The sequence below is a fragment of the Convolutriloba macropyga genome, chromosome 4 (assembly GCF_964194025.1).
Source record: "Convolutriloba macropyga chromosome 4, txConMacr16.3, whole genome shotgun sequence".
In the NCBI taxonomy this organism is placed as follows: Eukaryota; Metazoa; Xenacoelomorpha; order Acoela; family Convolutidae; genus Convolutriloba; species Convolutriloba macropyga.
The window spans coordinates 59,468,844-59,488,114 of record NC_134471.1 but is presented as its reverse complement, the minus strand read 5'-3'; the positions used below and the strand labels follow the sequence as shown (position 1 = coordinate 59,488,114).

General features: G+C 35.7%; 1 protein-coding gene across 1 annotated transcript in view; it reads right to left on the bottom strand.

The window, feature by feature from the left end:
• Positions 1 to 19,271, bottom strand: part of LOC142337793 (WD repeat domain phosphoinositide-interacting protein 4-like) — a 68,673-nt gene that overhangs the window by 10,110 nt on the left and 39,292 nt on the right. Inside the window, exon 8 of the mRNA XM_075387311.1 lies at positions 12,493 to 12,610. Within this exon, the coding sequence (XP_075243426.1) occupies positions 12,493 to 12,610 (118 nt within the window). The remainder of the gene's footprint in view (positions 1 to 12,492; positions 12,611 to 19,271) is intronic.

Here is a 19,271-nt window from a genome sequence, read left to right as displayed (position 1 = left end):
AGAAAGTTTAAATACTATGATATTAAATCATGGGAAATTGTGAAGATTCTAATCATAAACAATTGTACCATGACACTGCGCCTCTAAAATTAAATTTTATCACTATTAAGGAGAAAATTTTGAAAGCATTTTCAAAGCATTTGAAAGCAATTTATTAAGCGATAATGACCACAGCCTTGTGTAAGAAAGCGATTTATGAATTTTGAATTCGCATTGCAATTTGTTCACAAAGTTCGTTCATTGGTGAACTGCTTGAATAACTGGGCACTAATGGCATTACTCTCTCTCGTATGTCACTTTCCTTTAAAATGAAATACTTCCTCATGAGTTCAGAATTTGATTGTGTTTGAAGAAAACTGTATTCGGCATCACTTACAACTGCAAGCGGCCTCACTTTGATTTGCTGATGCCCAATTAGCATATCTGTTAAGTTGTAACGATTTCTGTATTTGTTGCAAAAATATCCGTATAAAATTTGCAGCACCGATGATATCACAAATGATATCAGACCAAAGTAAATAGTCATTTTCCACGTTGAACTCTCCGTAAACCTGCTGCTTAAACAAGGACGGATAATTTTCAAATCCTCCACTATTGGTGTTGTTAATTCATTCAACCGGTCAAATGATTTGCGATAGTAATCAGAGTTTGTTGTCATCTTCAGTTGAACTTTTTCAATAATCTGCTGTCTGGCTTGCGACTCCGTTGCTATATGAGGCATCTCATTTAGAGATGGGATTTTTGAAAATAGATAACGAAGTGGTTCTGTTAAATTTACGTCTACTCGCATTACCGAATCATTCCTACAGGACACCATATCTGCACGAATTTCCATAAATCGAGTTTCGATTTTGGTTCCACATTCTAGTTCTATAACGCATGCCTTACAACCATTAAGTCTCTTTCTGTTGAGAGGATTGGTATCTCTCATTTCACTCAAATACATATCAAACTGCTCTGTTGCAGATATGATAAGCCACTTTCCATTCCCTAAGTTTTTCGCTTTCTCCTTCACGGGCAATTTGACTGTGTTGATGTTGCAGTTTTGAAGAGCAGCAAACTGGTTTCCAAGTAAAAGTGCTCCCAAACACGTATCTTCCGCAGTTTCCAGAGAAAATCCGTTAGTGCAAACTGAAAAGCTACTGGAACCGACACAAAGATCAATTTCGTGCTGTGATAACAATGCAATCCTTCGGGTAGATTCAGCAACAGCTATATAGTCAGCCTCGGTTTCGTACTGTGATGCATAGCCATCCGAGTCGTTAGTGGGCATCGGAATAGTAATTGCGCGATATAAATTCAAGGCGGTTGATCCTGATGCAAATGGTATTGCCAAACGAAATAATATTCCATATTCTTCCACGGAAACACTTGTCAACAACTTAGTTTCGTAATATGTTAGAATCTGAGCTGGCGGGATTGCGAGAGTAAGCCTGTCAGTTGATTTCACTTGTTGACTAGCAATTTTTTCTAGTATTTTTTCTAAAACATTTTTCGGTAACAGTGTCATTGGAATTAATTTTTCGACCATTGTCATTACGGCATTTAAAATTGTTAGCCGATAAGCGTAGGTCGCAATTCGATAGCTTTTAATTTCGTTATTCAGAGCCAATAATGAACTTGCTAAATTAATTTGGAGTTTGAGTTTTTGATCCCGAGCATAGAAATACTGAGAACATGCCATTAAGCTGCGAGAGTTCGACTCGATAACTGCGATTGCGTTATTGAGAATTCGGGCATGATTTTTCTGCGTCGCGATTATTTGTTTTTCGTTTAATCGTATATCCTTCAGTTGCGAAGCCACTACGAAGAATTTCTCTTCCAGATTATTCTTAACTTCTGTCCAAATCTGGTCATTGTTTTGTAGTTTTTCAAGGCAAAATCGATGTCTTCACGATTTCGACTTGCTCCTCCGCAACTACCAAAAATGCTACCGACTGCGCACGCGATTCCAGCGCCTGCTGTTAAAGCGGTTAACGCTCCAAATGCCACCAAGGGTACACCTGTTTTCTCTCTGTTATTCGATTTGTTAGCGGCAAGGGTTTGAGAAATTTCAGTTTTCAAATTTTTGATGTCAAGATCAGCTGCCTGTAATTGGTTTTGAACATATTCAGCGAAGTAATCATAGTTAAGAATCGATTCGCTAGTGTTCATATACGTGAGATTACAACCAAACTTGTATGAGAACCACGATTTTCCTAGTTGGTCCGAAATGTTCTTGAGAGTTATATGCAGTCCAGTGGGCAATCTGGGAAAAGGAACTAAAAATTCCACGTTTGAGAATTTTTCTGCCAATAAAAGTTTTTGCTGGTAAACGAACTCTATTCCGCTGTTTGTGATTTGATTTTCATCTCTTTTTTTGTAAAATACAAATATCAAAGCACTGTAAATGATTAAACTTTTCTGTGATAACATGTCTGCTGCTATCATTCGAGGAATCTTATCAGAAGATTGGGAAAAATAGAGGCGGGATTTAATTGCACGCTACAGTTGGCCAGACAGTAACATAGACATTACCCGCAGAAAAATCAATAAAAGTGCTTAAAATAGCAGCCGTGGATTGGGGAAGTGAAATTAAATTTTGTCAGTTCATCCCATATGTGGGTGGCTTCCTCTGAGGCATAATGAAACTCTTGAGAAAGTAAAAACAGGCCAAAGGAGGTTTGTAGCGAATGATTAAACTTTTATTTGAGTTGTAAAATTTGCTTGTTTATTTTTGTCTATGAAACCCAAGGGTAAATTTGCTGACGTAAATGAAAGATGTTACTGCCAAGTGCGAAGTATTTTAGGGGCGCAGTGATCAAATTATAAAATAAGTTCAAAGATGATTTTTTTGTTTTAATTTCAGTTCTGCAGTCAGCGTAATGTATAAAATGAATAATGAAACACTAACAGGTAAGGTAATTTTTCAGTTTTGGTAATGTTTGCTCACCTGTTTCTGTTCTTTCTGTTCTCTTCATCTTTATGTTGTGAAAATGTTGAGTTGGACGAAAGGTCCTATATTCTATGCTGCAAGAACTACATGGCATTTGTAGAGGACAGTAAAATTGTCCATTATTCTACAAATGTTGATTATCCTTGCCAAGTTCAGCCTCAACTGGGAAACACAACGCATCTTCATTACTTTGTCATAATTCTAGTAACTGTATTTTGTTGCGTTTGTGGTTGGCCTTGTGGTGTTGCCTTTCTGGTAATGTACTGTAAATAACTTGAGTTTATTTCTTGGCTTTATTTTTATTTTCTTTTATTTTAGGTGGTTTTCTTCAAATGAAAGAGCAATAATTTTAAATGGCGTAAAATTATTCCAGATGTAATGCCTCTCACTCGCTTCAAAAGTAATTCAGAATCGTTGCATGAGCGAATAGTTAATTTCAACAGTATATTTAGAAATTTCGATAAATTGATAAGTCTCGGCTGGAATGTTGTACCAATTATCGATGTTGAACAATCGTCTACTTGGTTGGAAGCAACAAGTAAAATTATAACAGCGGGCTATGCAAACTACATATCGAATGATTGGGTAAACAAGCCAATTGCAATTAGTAACCATAATTTGTTCCAATTCGACAAAAACTTTCTGAATTTTCTAAATGACATTTCGAATGAGCAATAGTTTTTATCAGATGTCGATTGTTATTTCAATTTGCCTTCAACTGTTAACAAGCTGGGCCGTGAATCACGAATCTATTCCAAACTTTAGTGTCCTGACAATGAAATTAATCAGTATTCCTGGTGTTATAGCATGTCATTAAAGAATGTTGTTTCGACAGATGTTCCAACGTGTTTAAAATTAACGAAATTAGACGCAATTTTGCAATACAATTCATGGATCACCGACGGGCACATCGAAACCGGAGGTGACGATTCAGTGTCTGTAACGTTACTCGGAGAAAAACTTTATTTCATTTGTACTCCCGGCAAACATTCCATTTATTTTGAGAAAGCTATTCGTAATTCTGATGATTTCATGAATTTTGTGAAGAAAGGCCCCGTTAATTCGTTTATGAAAGAAAATATTAAATGTTACATTCCACAGCCAGGGTACATTCTGTGCCAACCAAGTTTAGCTTCGCATGCTGTGTTAACGTCTACTATGGGAGCGTCTTTTGTGTGGGGCTGGGAGGCGTGTAATACGAAGGATTTAAATAGGGTTGAGCGTGTTTTGAGGGATTATGGTTCTGGAATTAGACACGAAGGTTTTAAAGCTTTGCTTGGTTATGCCGGCATGGAGGGTGCACTACAAATTAGTAAGGAGCTTGATAAGAGCCATAAAACTGAAGTCAGTGGGTTATCAGAGCATTTGTATGCCTTTACTCGGAGTGGTGTCACTCACATGCCAAATAGTAACAAACGTTTGAATAAGTCGCCCTTGCTCACTGCCAGTAAACGAATGAAACGTAGTTTCAGGTTACCCGGTAGAAAGGAGAAATATCTAGCAACAAAGGAACGAGAGCAAGGTTAATGTTATTATATGTAAAATACAACTTGTACCATATGTAACAGGAATATATTTAGATACGTGGATAAAGCATGTCAAGAAATTTAGTTGGAGAAAATGTGAACCTGTGTCGACCTTGGGCTTGCTGGAGTTATTAAAAGTGTCCTGTACTGAAAAAGTTAGTGGGCTGGTGAATTCTGCATGCTCAGAAGTGGCAATTTCAAAATGGCAACACTGTAATGTTCAAATTGTGATCAATTTGAGCTGTAAGCAGTATTTACTTAACTGAACTTAAGTGAACCCCCCGTAGACACATGCAGTTGGATCAAATTGATATTTCAGTAGTTGATAGGTATGATACAGGGCTTCAAAGCTGTGTGTTTAGTTTTTTCAATTTTGTCTTCATTTTTGAATATTTTAAGTTTTTTCCAATTTTTTAATGTATTAAGATAGGTAATAACATATCTTTTATATGTAAAAGAATTGTTAATAGTTTATGTGTATGCATTCCGTACCATTCCAAAATACCCTGAGGCGCTTTCGGAATGGCTTTTTGTTAGCTAAGCAGAAACCATGCTATATCGAGTTAGATATGTATATGTTTGCACTCAGAATCATGAATCATTCAAGGTTACCCATTTTATTCTAAGTTATTTGAAATTTGCAGCTTGCATTCACTAAGTTAGAAATTTATCCAAGAAATTATATGTCTTTGAACTAATAGCTGGCTAATATTAAGGTACGTTGAATTTTTAAATAAACCTAATAAAAATAACTTTTCATTAGGGTGTTAACATAAAGTTTGGTAGTTGAATTAAGTTGGTAATTAAAATAAGGTGGTAATCGGGAAAATTGGATAACATGCTAAGTATTAGTTCCAAAAAATTGAGTTTGTTTGCGCTGCCGTCCGTATTTCGAAGTTGTATTTGCTACTTGTGGCCCAGATTTTTGTGTTATTACGCCTTTGGGTTTCGGTATTTGACTGGGTTTCGTTTGAAGTTCAGTTTGATTTTGTGATGAAGGAATTAAGGGTTGTTGTGTTGAGTCTGGAGCCTCGCGCTGTTGGTCTCTCTCCTGTTTTTTCCGAGCTAAGATTTTTGCTAAATTTGAAGTCGGTGTGCTGCTTGGTCCGGGCTCATTAAATTTTTCCCTGGTCGGGCTACTTAGAATGTCATTTTTATCAGGCAAATCGTCTGGTGGTGTTTTGAAAGTTGGAGATGGGCTTTGTGATGGTGGTAACGTTGGGGTGGTTGTTTGTGATAAATTTTCTGGTGCTTTTGGAGGTGTTTTCGGCCTTGGTTGATGAGGAATTTCTGACGTTTTTGGTAGTTGTGTTTTTATTGTAGTTATAACTGAAGGGGTACTTCGGCTGTCAATTGGTCTGTAGACTATGTGCTCAACTTGACAATCAAATAATTGAGGTTCTTTTAAAACTTCGGGGATAAGTGGATCTTCGCAAAAGTTTTTGTCGTCTATCAGTTTTATATCTTCAACTTTATACTGTGGTTTAAAAGGTTTTAAACGGGCTCTATGAACTATTTGTGTAAAGTTGGTGTTGACTTTTCGAATCAAATAGTTATTCCGTGTTAAAACTTTTTCAATTCCATAAATCCCAGTCCATTTACATTCTAATTTTCCTACTTTTTCATGCTGATTAGAAATTTGTGGATTCAAAAGCATACAGTATTCGTGAACTTTTAGTGGAAAAGCTTTTGCTTTTTTGTCATAATAATCTCGGTATTTATTGAATGACAAAACTAACGACTCTTTAGTTTCACCGAATAGCGTCGACATCTTTGATTGAAGATCACTGATATAGTCAAACTTACTTTCAAATTTTGGTAACGTTTTGTTATTAAACCTTAAGTCGATTGGGTTACACGGAATTCTACCATGAAATATCAATGATGGTGGACATCCCAAAACAGTATGATAGCTAGTGTTATGTTGAAAAACTGCTAAATCAACATACTTGTGCCAGTCATGTTTAGTTTGATTTTCGTAAATTTTGAGGTATCTTTTCAACGGTCCATGTGATCGTTCCAATAATCCAATTGTTTGTGCGTGTTTTACAGTAGCATGATTCAATTGAATTTCGAGCATCTCTGCTAGTTGTCGAATAAGAGAGGAGGTGAATGCAGAGCCTTTGTCTGTAAGAATTCCCATTGGTATGTAAGAGTGTCTCATGAACCATTGCATTAAGGTTTTTGCTACTACCTCTGCTGATGGGGAAGTTACTACTTGTGCAAACAAATATTTTGAAAAAACATCCATTGCCGTGACAATATATGAGTAACCTCCTGATTTAGGTAATTGGCCCACGATATCAACTTCGAGTAGGTCTGCAGGGAAGCCAGTATTTGAACTAACTGGATTTAGTGGTGGTCTTATTGTTTCTTGATTTACTGATTTACTTTGCAAGCATGACAGACAGTTGTTTATATAGGTTATCAGAAACTCAGTAAACCCTGGGAAATAGTACTTTCGTCGGAATTCAGTAATGGTTTTTTTGATGCCCAGATGTCCTTTCAGTTTTGAGTTGTGAATTCGATATAGGAGTTCTTTTCTTAGGTGTTTTGGAACTACTAGTTGTTTGGTAATAATTTTCCCTGTATGATCAAAATATTTCCGATACAATGTCTGGTTTTCTAAAACTAGTCTGCTGAACTGTTTGCAATACTTTTGTTGATCATATGATCTGTAAGTTGTGTCTGGTTTCTGCTTTGCTCGAAGCCAAGCAATGACTTCTTTTATGTCAGGATCATTTTTTTGTTCAAAAGCAATATTTAAAGTGTTTGTTGACTCGTTCAGATATAATTTATCCAGAGGGTTTTCTTCCGACATTGCATTTAGTGTTCCACTTTGAACATCAATTTAACCTGTTATCTCAGCATCAAACGTATTTTCGTCATCGTGAACTTGTATTATAGGAGCGTTTTGAATTTTTTTGTTCGTGTAAAAATCGTTTTGTATGGAACTTAGACTATTATCTGGCGTGTTTGACAAAACTTGGATGTCAATGTCTTTTATCGGAACTTTGGTATCAATCTTCAGTTTAAATTTTGTTCCAGGATTAACATGAATTCTAGATAAATAATCGGCTGCAGCATTAGCTTTCCCTGGTATGTGGCCTAACATAAAATGAAAAGAAAGTACATAGTCAACTGCGTTCCAGATATTTGTTGGCAATCTTTTTGCTTGGAAGAATCGACTGACACTCTTATTGTCGGTTAATACAATTATCGGCTTTGAAGTAACTCCCCAAATATAGTGTTCGAAAGCTTCGAATGCAAAATAAACACTCAAAAATTCTTTCACAAAAATTGAGTGCTTTAGATGAGCCGGCGAGAATAAATGCGATCCGAATGCCACTGGTGCATAGGTTTTTTCGTTTGGATTAAGAGAGTGGTCATGATAGTCTTCAATAAGCAAAATATAGCCTGCTGCGTAATAACTTGCATCACTGACTATTATGAATTGGCATCCTGGTTTAGCCATTTTTAAAGATAAGTTACATGCTTCCTTCAAACTATTTTTCAAAATGTCAAGGCTATTTTGGTGTTCTTGAGTAGTTATTAAGTCAGTTTCTTTCCTTAACAATTGAAAAAATGGTTGGAGTTTCACAGATAAGTTGGGAATAAATTTAGCGAAATATTGCATGAAGCCAATTAGTCTGCGCACTTGTTTCAACGTTTTAGGCATTCGAATTGTTTTCAAAAACTGTTCAATTTTCTCTTTGTTTGGAGCGATTCCATGTTCAGTTATTTTATGTCCCAGGAAATTAATTATTCGAATACCGAATTCACACTTATCCATTGAAAGTTTAAATCCCAATTTTTCAATGCAAGCAAAAATGTGATCTAAATTTTGTATCAAGGACTCTCCGTCAATAGCACCACTGCCTAGGTCGTCAAAATAAACAAAACATTGATCGTTTGCTACACATGATTGTAAATGCTTGCTTACACATGAACTGAATGCAGTTGGTGACCTACTAAGTCCTTGTGCTAGTCGTTTGAAGGCAAAAGTTCGGCCACCAAAGTTGAATGCAAGTAGTTGTATGCTCAGCTCATCAGCCATTTGCATTGAGAAACATGCTTGACTGCAGTCCAATTTTGCGAAAATTTTCTTGCCTGCTAAATGCGCAGTTGCATCTGCCATGGTCGGAATAGGAAAGTTGTTATTTTTATAGTCATGTCTGAGTAAATGATTTATTCGTCTGAGGTCAATTAGGATTCGAAGTTTACCTGATGATTTTCTCTGAGCAAAAATTGGTGAAGAATATTTTGAAAAAGGCAGTGTTGTTATAATGTCGTAATATTGCATGAGGGCTAGTTCGATAAGAAGTTCATCTCGTAAGTGAATAGCTGTTGTTGGATTCGGAGTATAGATCGGTCTTTCATGTTCTGGTGTGAGTTTAACTAGGCAATCTGTGTTTTTCCCTAAATCAAGTCGATGTCTGGCAAAAATTTTGTGGTGTTTTACTAAAAGGTTTTCCATTTTTTTGCGTTCGATTTTCGTGAAGTCCGTGTTTTTCCTATAAAATTTGTTAAGAAATTCGTTTCTGCTTTTTGTGTCCTTTGTTGGATCAAGTAGTTCTAATTTTTTGAAATTAACTATTGTGTCATATATTTTTCTTTGCACGCCAGAAAGCGTTGTAGCATTTGGGCAGTTTTCTGGAGTGGCGAACCAAAATCCATCATTGTAGTATGGGCAGTAATTTGATTTGTTGTTTGTAGATTTGTTTTCTAAGATTGAATGTGTAGATTCTGTTGTGTTGATGAGAGAAGGATGAATAGGAATTATAAATGATGCTTGTTTTGGCGTGAGAATTGTGAATTTTCCTATTCTTGTGTTTGGAGGTATTGTTACTTTGTGGGGGAGAAGATTAATAACTCCCACCTTTGTGTTTAGATTATTATCGACTTTACTAATGGATGACATGAGGCAGAGTCCTGTCTTTTGCTCAAATTTTGTTGAAGGTTCTATTATTCCTATTGCATTTTCCAGGTGTCTGTTTTCTTTTTGTAATTTGCACTCCAAGATTTCCTGCTGATTTGCTGCAATAGAGACTCGTGAAACATTCTCTAATACATATTTTTTTGTGATTGTCTTCGAATTTTTCTGAGGTATCGTAAAAGTATAGTCAGGCAGATAAAGAAGTCCCTTACTTCGGTGAAATACAATTTCGTGGTTTTTGAAAAAAGGCATCCCAAGTAGAGTCGAGTTTAATTGTGGCAAGACTAGGAAATTTTCTTGAAATGTTTGTCCGCCGATTGATATTATGAGACAACATTTGAGAGCTATATAAGCGGAAGTCCCATCTGCCATTTTTACTGTTTTTGTAATACTTTCAGATTGTGATTTCACTAAGTGAGGACATTGTACTTTGATTTTCTCGAAATTGGGAAGAGACATTGCACTAGAAAATGCGCCAGTATCAAGCAAAGCTTCGATATAAAAGTTCTCGAATTCTAGGTATACGTAGAAAAGTTTTTCACCGTGCGTGTGTATAAATTTTCTGTTAGTTGAGTGAGCTAGTGTTGATAAAAAATTTTCAGGCTGTGGCTTACTTAGTTTTTTGATTGTCCAGTATAAACATCATACGGCAAATGTCCGCCTCTTTCCGGTGGTTTTTTGTAGAAGCAGTCGCGGACAATGTGACCCGGTTGCCCACAGTTTCTGCAGATGATAGGATTAAATCTTGATCTGTATCCTTGTTGTCCTCGGTAAATATTGTTGTTGTTGTTGTAATTATTGTTGTTGTATCCGTATCCTCGGCGACTTTGACCTTGGTTTCTCGGAGTCCAATTTTGTTGAAGTCGTCCAGTCCACCTCGGTGTTCTGTTTTGAAAGTTACCTCTGTATTGAGTATATCCACGAGAGTAGTTTCCTCGACTATTCCTGAAGTTGTTGTCCAGTTTTGTCATTTGTTTTCCCATTTCCTTTTGATTTTTTACAAGATCCTTTTGTGCTTCAATAACTGAATTGATTGCTGTAACCAATGACGTTGAAGTTTCTGGTTGTGTGACGGCGTTAAATGCAGTAGCATTAGCTTCATCGTCTGGAAGAATACTTTTAAGCACTAGTCGTTTAGACACCTGCGAACATAAATTGTCAACTGTATCGGTGTCAGGACGCAGTAAGAGTTTGAGCCTTATTTGTGTTGGCATTCCAGCAATGAATGCGTCTCTAATTCTTCTTGTTCGTTCACCACTTCTATCAACTGCGCCAGCTCCTGTTGTGCTTGGAAATGCAATGTTTGCTAATTTCATCAGGTCAGTCAAATAATCTTCCGGTGTTTCCTTCGTCAAATTGAATTTGCGTTCTTGAAATTTAAGTTTATACAGTTCAAGTTGATTTTGACTAGCATATCGAGTCTCAAGTGATCTGAGAGCAGTTGTAAGGTCTGCTTTACTTGCTGCTGGTAATTCTAAGAAATAACTAAGTGCTCCCCCGCTTAAATGCAATTTGAGATAGTCAACTTTTCCGGCGTTAGGAACTTGTGATAGTGCGATTGAGCTTTGAATTTGTTCTTTGAACACACGAAAGTCTTCTGTTGGGCCCCCTGAGAAAGGCGTAAACTGAACTGTAGGAGCAGGTTGTGCAGCTGCTGTCGCTGTACCGATGCTTGTTGTTATAGCAGTTGCAATGGCATTTGCTGCTGCTGCCACATCTGTCATATTTAAAATAAGTGAAGAAGTTCAAATTCAAAAATATCAAGTTCGACTGTTGTTGCAATGAGAATATAGTTTTTCAGATATAAGAAAGCGTGTTTGTCGAGTGTGAGAATAATTAATTCCTCTTTTTCATGATCTTCGGTAACAACAAGAAATATTACTCTTTTTTCTTCGTTAGTAATAATACAAGGTTTCTAAAGAACGGTTTTGAAAGATAAGTTTTGTCTCTAATAAATAGAAAATTTCCAAAGAATTTTCCGTATGAGCCGAATCAATAAGTGCGTCAACAATGCTAGGCAACATTTCAGTTTGTTAAACAAAATAAGGTTTTCTCTGATAATAGGTAAATTTTTGTGTTGGTAGAATCTAAAAGAGCTAAAACTTTACTATGTTGGAAGTTCGATTTATCAATTATAAAGAGGCCATGGCAGTTTGAGATAATTGTCTCATAAAGTAAATAAATTTTTGAACTTTCAGTGTCAATGAAATAAGAAAGAATTTTCGCTTGTATAAGATCTATTTGAATGTAAAGGTTTTTCGATTCAATATTATTTAGGTAAAAACACGACATTTTAAGGAATCATAGACCACTTTTACCTGTCACCATCTTATTTACATTCTAGTTTAGACTTAATCAGATTTTCGAGGTTATCTTTCCCCTTTGTTTCAGGCCATCGAATGCTAAGAGTTCTTTGTGTGGTCTTTCCCTTTTAATAAAACAATTTTCTACTGATCTTTCAATTCAATCAACTTCTTGCTTCTTCAACTTTCTATTCCACAACTCTTCCAACTACTTCTATTTTTGGTTAGTACCCAACTATTTTATTTTACAATTGTAACCAATCAGATCAATCTATTTTCCATAATATCTGTATAAAGAAAGTTTAAATACTATGATATTAAATCATGGGAAATTGTGAAGATTCTAATCATAAACAATTGTACCATGACATTGTACTTTCCATTGCAAACATATCTGCCGGAACAAAGACGCTAAAAGGTGACAAATAATTCCTCGAGGCCACGATGTGAAAATTTGAGTTTCATAAACCAGATCGACTTTTTAGTTATCATGCGCTTCTTCGTTTGCATCAAAGAGGTTTAACCACCCTCCCCCATATTGTTTAACCCCCAAGTGTACCAGGTATTTTAACAAAAAAACATGTTATATAATTAGGGTTTAACTATTACAGGCCACCAATCATGGAATATTTACGCTAATGGTGATGGTTGGGGCGCCGATGGGAGGGGGGTGATGGCGAGAAAAATGTTATTGATTGAGGAAACAACTATTGGATATGAAGCTCATTCTGCTTTAAAAAACGAAGACGAAAAACAATACAATCATACCATTGAGCTGAATAATTATCTAACCGACTATGGTGTTGTGAGATGAGAATGCGGCTGTTGTGGGACACTCAGCAGGCGTTGTGAATGAAGCCACTGCCCACTGTGACGTCACATAGGGAGCCAAAATACCCCCCGAGGAGCCCTAAAGCACAAATTAGATACGACAAATTCGTTCATTTAAATCAAGCGGAAATAAGTTGCAAAAGTATTTAGCATAAATATTTAGTAAACAACAAAAATTGTTTACCATCATATCATTTCACTTCAAACTAAAGCCGGGATTTATACAAATATAAAGAGTTCAAAATTGACAGAGGTAACAGATATCTAATTGATAGGATGAACGTCGGATATGTACACGAAAGAAAAGCCTAAAGATAGCTTAAACAAACCTAAATTGTCGAAAAGCTGCCGTTGAGGCGCTTGACGCACATCGGGATTGAACAGAAAACAAAACACGAAGAGATACAATTTGACAAAATTTGTTTTTAAGAGTCAAAATTTGTTCTAATTTGGTGCGCAGTTTCAGTTAGGTGCACAATTCATTTTCAGTTAGGTTCGCAATTCACTTTCAGTTAGGTACGCAATTCATTTTCAGTTAGGTTCGCAATTCATTTTCAGTTAGGTTCGCAATTCATTTTCAGTTAGGTTCGCAATTCATTTTCAGTTAGGTTCGCAATTCATTTTCAGTTAGGTGCGCAATTCACTTTCAGTTAGGTTCGCAATTCATTTTCAGTTAGGTTCGCAATTAATTTTCAGTTAGGTGCGCAATTCATTTTCAGTTAGGTTCGCAATTCATTTTCAGTTAGGTGCGCAATTCATTTTCAGTTAGGTTCGCAATTCATTTTCAGTTAGGTTCGCAATTCATTTTCAGTTAGGTTCGCAATTCATTTTCAGTTAGGTTCGCAATTCATCTTCAGTTAGGTGCGCAATTCATTTTCGGTTAGGTGCGCAATTCATTTTCAGTTAGGTTCGCAATTCATTTTCAGTTAGGTGCGCAATTCACTTTCAGTTAGGTGCGCAATTCATTTTCAGTTAGGTTCGCAATTCATTTTCAGTTAGGTTCGCAATTCATTTTCAGTTAGGTGCGCAATTCATTTTCAGTTAGGTGCGCAATTCATTTTCAGTTAGGTTCGCAATTCATTTTCAGTTAGGTGCGCAATTCATTTTCAGTTACGTTCGCAATTCATTTTCAGTTAGGTGCGCAATTCATTTTCAGTTAGGTGCGCAATTCACTTTCAGTTAGGTTCGCAATTCATTTTCAGTTAGGTTCGCAATTCATTTTCAGTTAGGTTCGCAATTCATTTTCAGTTAGGTGCGCAATTCATTTTCAGTTAGGTGCGCAATTCATTTTCAGTTAGGTTCGCAATTCATTTTCAGTTAGGTTCGCAATTCATTTTCAGTTAGGTGCGCAATTCATTTTCAGTTAGGTGCGCAATTCACTTTCAGTTAGGTTCGCAATTCATTTTCAGTTAGGTTCGCAATTCATTTTCAGTTAGGTTCGCAATTCATTTTCAGTTAGGTGCGCAATTCATTTTCAGTTAGGTTCGCAATTCATTTTCAGTTAGGTGCGCAATTCATTTTCAGTTAGGTGCGCAATTCACTTTCAGTTAGGTTCGCAATTCATTTTCAGTTAGGTTCGCAATTCATTTTCAGTTAGGTTCGCAATTCATTTTCAGTTAGGTGCGCAATTCATTTTCAGTTAGGTGCGCAATTCATTTTCAGTTAGGTTCGCAATTCATTTTCAGTTAGGTGCGCAATTCACTTTCAGTTAGGTGCGCAATTCATTTTCAGTTAGGTTCGCAATTCATTTTCAGTTAGGTGCGCAATTCATTTTCAGTTAGGTTCGCAATTCATTTTCAGTTAGGTTCGCAATTCATTTTCAGTTAGGTTCGCAATTCATTTTCAGTTAGGTTCGCAATTCATTTTCAGTTAGGTTCGCAATTCATTTTCAGTTAGGTTCGCAATTCATTTTCAGTTAGGTTCGCAATTCATTTTCAGTTAGGTTCGCAATTCATTTTCAGTTAGGTGCGCAATTCACTTTCAGTTAGGTGCGCAATTCATTTTCAGTTAGGTTCGCAATTCATTTTCAGTTAGGTTCGCAATTCATTTTCAGTTAGGTTCGCAATTCATTTTCAGTTAGGTGCGCAATTCATTTTCAGTTAGGTTCGCAATTCATTTTCAGTTAGGTTCGCAATTCATTTTCAGTTAGGTTCGCAATTCATTTTCAGTTAGGTTCGCAATTCATTTTCAGTTAGGTGCGCAATTCATTTAATTTGGTGCGCAATTCATTTTAGCTCTAATGAATTTTGATAACCTAATGCACTGATTTAATGAATGATCTGGCTTCATCGGTTTTCCCGTTTTTTCATTTTACTCTTTTGACCATCACTGTATTCACTACATTGAGTAATTCAATGTGAAAGCAATTAAAATGCGATGATCAGTTGAAGCGGTAAAATTAAGCCAGGAGTCAAACACGAGAGTTGCGAAAGCCCGGAAAGACATTTCAAAGAATTTTCATTGACTTAAAAATTAGACAAAGAATGGGATTGGGAAAACCATTTAGACAAAAAGCAAAAAAAAATTGAAAACCAATACAAATTGTCATATGTAAAAAAAATACAAGCCAAAAAGCAAACTTTATGTTCAAACATTGTCTTCTCGATGTTTGAAATTAGAACGAAAGTAGTCTTCTTTGAAAGTAGAGCGAAAAAATGTCAGCTGCAAAACCACTCGCCTTTTCGGTACACTTCCTGTTTCGTCGTGGCCAAAATCATGATAACATATCGTGATTCTTTGAATTGCCCAAGGATAACGCTTAAATAATAGCCGTTCAGAGGCTGCTTGACCTAATTAATGAAATAAACGGAAAAGCTAAAAAAAAAGTTAAACATGAAAAATGATACCTTTACCAAATTATCAAGTAAATTTCAAAATACTTCCGTTTTATAATGAAAAGATAGAGGGCGCTAGTATCAATACCACAAAGAGTCGAGACGGCAGCTAAGACTAATAAAAACAAAACTCGAGTAGCAGGCAATTGAAATTGGGCTTTATGGGTTTAGCCAACTTCTATTTTAAATATTGTTTTAGTATTAACCGTTTGTTTTAGATCTCTCTGCAGAGGAGCTAATGTTTAAACACACTTGTAAATGACAAAATACTGGACAAGCTATGAACTAAGGTAAAGCGAGACCTATTTCTATTCGACGAAGTAAACAAAATACGCAAGCTAAAATAGATAGCTGAGAAGATGAGGGTGACTATTTATCAACCAATATCTTTACAAATTCGAGAGCAAAATATTGAAAACTCAATTGAAAAACCTGGGTGTAACTATAGATAATGAGCTCAGCTATCAAACAGAAGTTACGAATCTGGTCTCAACAATGGCTAAAGTATTAAGTGCTCATACGACTCTTGAGAGACTACCCACGAAAAAAGCTACTTGTTGTTAATTCTTTAGTAATTAGCCATTTACAATATTCAGCCGTACTATTGAGCATAATTAACAACTCAATCGTTACCTTACAAAAACAACTAAATCTGGCCTTGAAAGCGTGTTATCATCGTTCGAAATTCGAATCGTCAATAGATATTAAGCTGCAGAAAATACTGCCTGTTTGCCTCTTGCTTGACTACAGGTTAAATTGCTTCCTCTTCCTCTTAATTTCTCAACCATCACAACCCAGCATTAAATAGACCAAATGGAATCTCGCTATAAACATCAAAGAAGTGGAAAGTTTTTCATCAAACATTTAGTAGGAGCAAACACTTCGACAAAAGCTTAATCCGAAGAGGTCTTGAAATTTTGAAAAAATACCTAAAACTTTTATCCTGCCCATGTAATAACGCGACATTTAAAAGAAATCTCGAAGATTTTTTCTTTAACCAGTTTGTTGCAAACTATGAAAATTATTATTTCGATAAAGTGTCGTGTTACTTCAAATTTTCGTGATTTCATTAAAGCAATTAATAACATAAATTTTGGTTTGGTTCCCATTTGTAATATTTAAGTGCACTTTCCATTTCTCCTTTATGTTTGTAAAGGTACATTATATCCTTTGAAACATTAATGTAATATTGTAATAATTTCATAACAAACATACCCGGCAGATTGCCGGAAAATAGCTGCCGTTGATTCCAATAAGCATGATTTGGATTGAACGAATAGAATATATTGAAAAAAAAAAGATTTTTGTACAAAATTTTTTTTTAAGTGCGATTTATTTTGATGGCATTTCGTAGTTGAACATACTTCTGTTTCTTAGAGAGAGGCTACAGGGGCTACAATCAATACCAATAAGCATTAGAGATGGTAACTAAGACTTATATGAACCACGTTCAAATAGCGGGCATCTAAAATTGGGCTTTATGGGTTTATCCCGTTTCCATTTCTGACTTCAATTTTTTATACCGAGTCTGTTCATTTTGAATTGCTTTGCTTAGCAACTGATGTTCAAATTCACTTTTAGCAGAATGAGAGAAGAGAAACTAGCCTAGAGAAGTCAAAAAGATCTCACGCAAAATGTCGAAAAAGCGGCAAAATGGTAAAGCGAAAAAAGCTTGACGAAGTAAAAAAAAATACGAGCGCAATAATAGCCGGCTGAGAAGATGAGGGCGGCTATTAAACATATTAACTGCAAAATTAATTGCCTGGAACTTTACACAAGACTGTAAATACTCAGGTAATTCAGTTTCTTTTTTTAGTTTTGAAAATTAAAAACAGCATAAAAACCGCGCATGTACAAAAGATTTCACTCACTAAGAAAAAATTTGTTCACACCAACAATTCTTGCTCTGCAAATTTGGTCACCGGAACTACATTCGTTCCTTAAACTTCTGGTTTCTTTGCTCGCTAACTTAGCAAAAAACGTAGCCGGAAACATTCCAGAAACGACTCGAATTCGTCTTCACCGAAAAAAAAACTGTCCTTTGAAAAATGTAGTATCTACTGACACAAAGCATCAAACCATAGAAAAAAAATCATAAGTTATATAACAGAAAGAAATGTTGAACAAAAAGTATAATTTGCCTGCGAAACTATAAACATTCAATTAGTTTTTACGTGGTACAAGTACACAACAAAAAAGTTTGTTCCATGCAATCGAGACCATTGAATGATCCAAAAAAATTATGTAAGCAATAATTAGTTCACAAACATCTCTAGTTTTGGGAAAAGAGGAGAAAAAACTAAGAACATAGCTGGCAGATTGCCAGAAAACAGCCGCAATAGGTTCGTAGATCTGCCGTCTCAAAAAGATGAAGACATACCTAAAAACAACTTTATTCCTTGCATTAAGGGCTGAGATTATCTAATTAAACTTTGATTAAGAATCTGAATAACTTATTGCGGTTTCTATTAGCTGCTCATGAACATCCTTAAATCAGAGTGATATACATTCGCTTGACCTTATCTCTTTGAATTAAAGTAAAGAAAAGTCAATTTTAACTTAAAGAAAACTTTTAAAAAAACAGCATGAAACAACATTGTTTTTCCCTCCTTAAAATTAGAGCAAAAAAATTTCGAGCCAAAAAACCACTCGCCTTTTTGTTTCAATTCCTATTTCGTCGTGACCAAAGTCCAATTTGACTTAAAAAATCATATAAACGAGCGAACATTATTTAAAAAAGATAGCGCCCCAATACAATTTTTTGAATTGCAAAAAACATGAGACCGCCTATACATTAGCCGTTGAGAGGCTGACGGCAGCTAGTAATGAATAAAGAAAAAAAACGGAAAAAGTTAAGAAAAATATGGTGTAAAACTTTAAATATTACCATTTAAACATTTACCAATTTATCTCGTCACTTTCGAGAATATATCGGTCAGATGGAAAATATCATCAGAAACAGTAAACTGAAACAATTACTTGCAACTATGTCGATCTAATTTACACAACCGTAAACTATAACCGTTCCAAAAATATCCGAGCGATCGCCAGAAAATAGACGCGATTGATTTTCAATGCCTCCAATGCAGATTGAGCACAACGAGCGAGGAATGAAACTAGCCACGAAAAGTCAAAAATACTTCACACAGAATATCGGAAAAGTAGGTAAAGTTAAATAAAATTCTGTTCGACTTGAGCGCAATAATAGCCCACAGAAAAGATGACAGGATTCAATTTCACGGAAAAAGAAAAACAGCAATATGAAGATGTCAGTTTTCTTAGCACATTGACAAAAAGTTTTCCTTGAAAAAAAACCGGTTCAGTCATCGATTAGTCATATAGCGACTGCATGTTTGGCGGGTTTTGCAAGGGTCTTCCTACTGATGCATAATAATAGTTATATTAAGATTAAATTAAGAGAGCTCTTTTACAAAATTACCGGTCCTCTAGGCAATTTTGTAAATTTTGTATGAAGGTAGGTACAATCAACATTTATTATTCAACTTCAACTTTACATACGAACTTCATGTAAATCTCATGAAGCATGACGAACAACTATTGCTGAATATGGTAGTTCCTTTCATAACCTCACATTAGGTTCACTAAGCGGATTCAAATGCTTTTATTATCGCTTATAAAAAGCCAATGCTAAGATTTAATGTGAAACCGAGGCATCACATTTGGCGCCTTTTTCATTTGGCCCTTTGCAGCCAAACGCGTTCTATCGGTTAATGGGAACGCAGAGACAAATCTTGTAATCAAATAATTCAATTGGAATTGATGTGTGACAACAGTGGCAATAGGCAAAAATCTTGGTCGAATTATGTACCCAGTTATTACCGCCCTTTTACATTACATACAACCATCTTTGATTTACAACTTCTATGACTTTCGATGACATGTGAT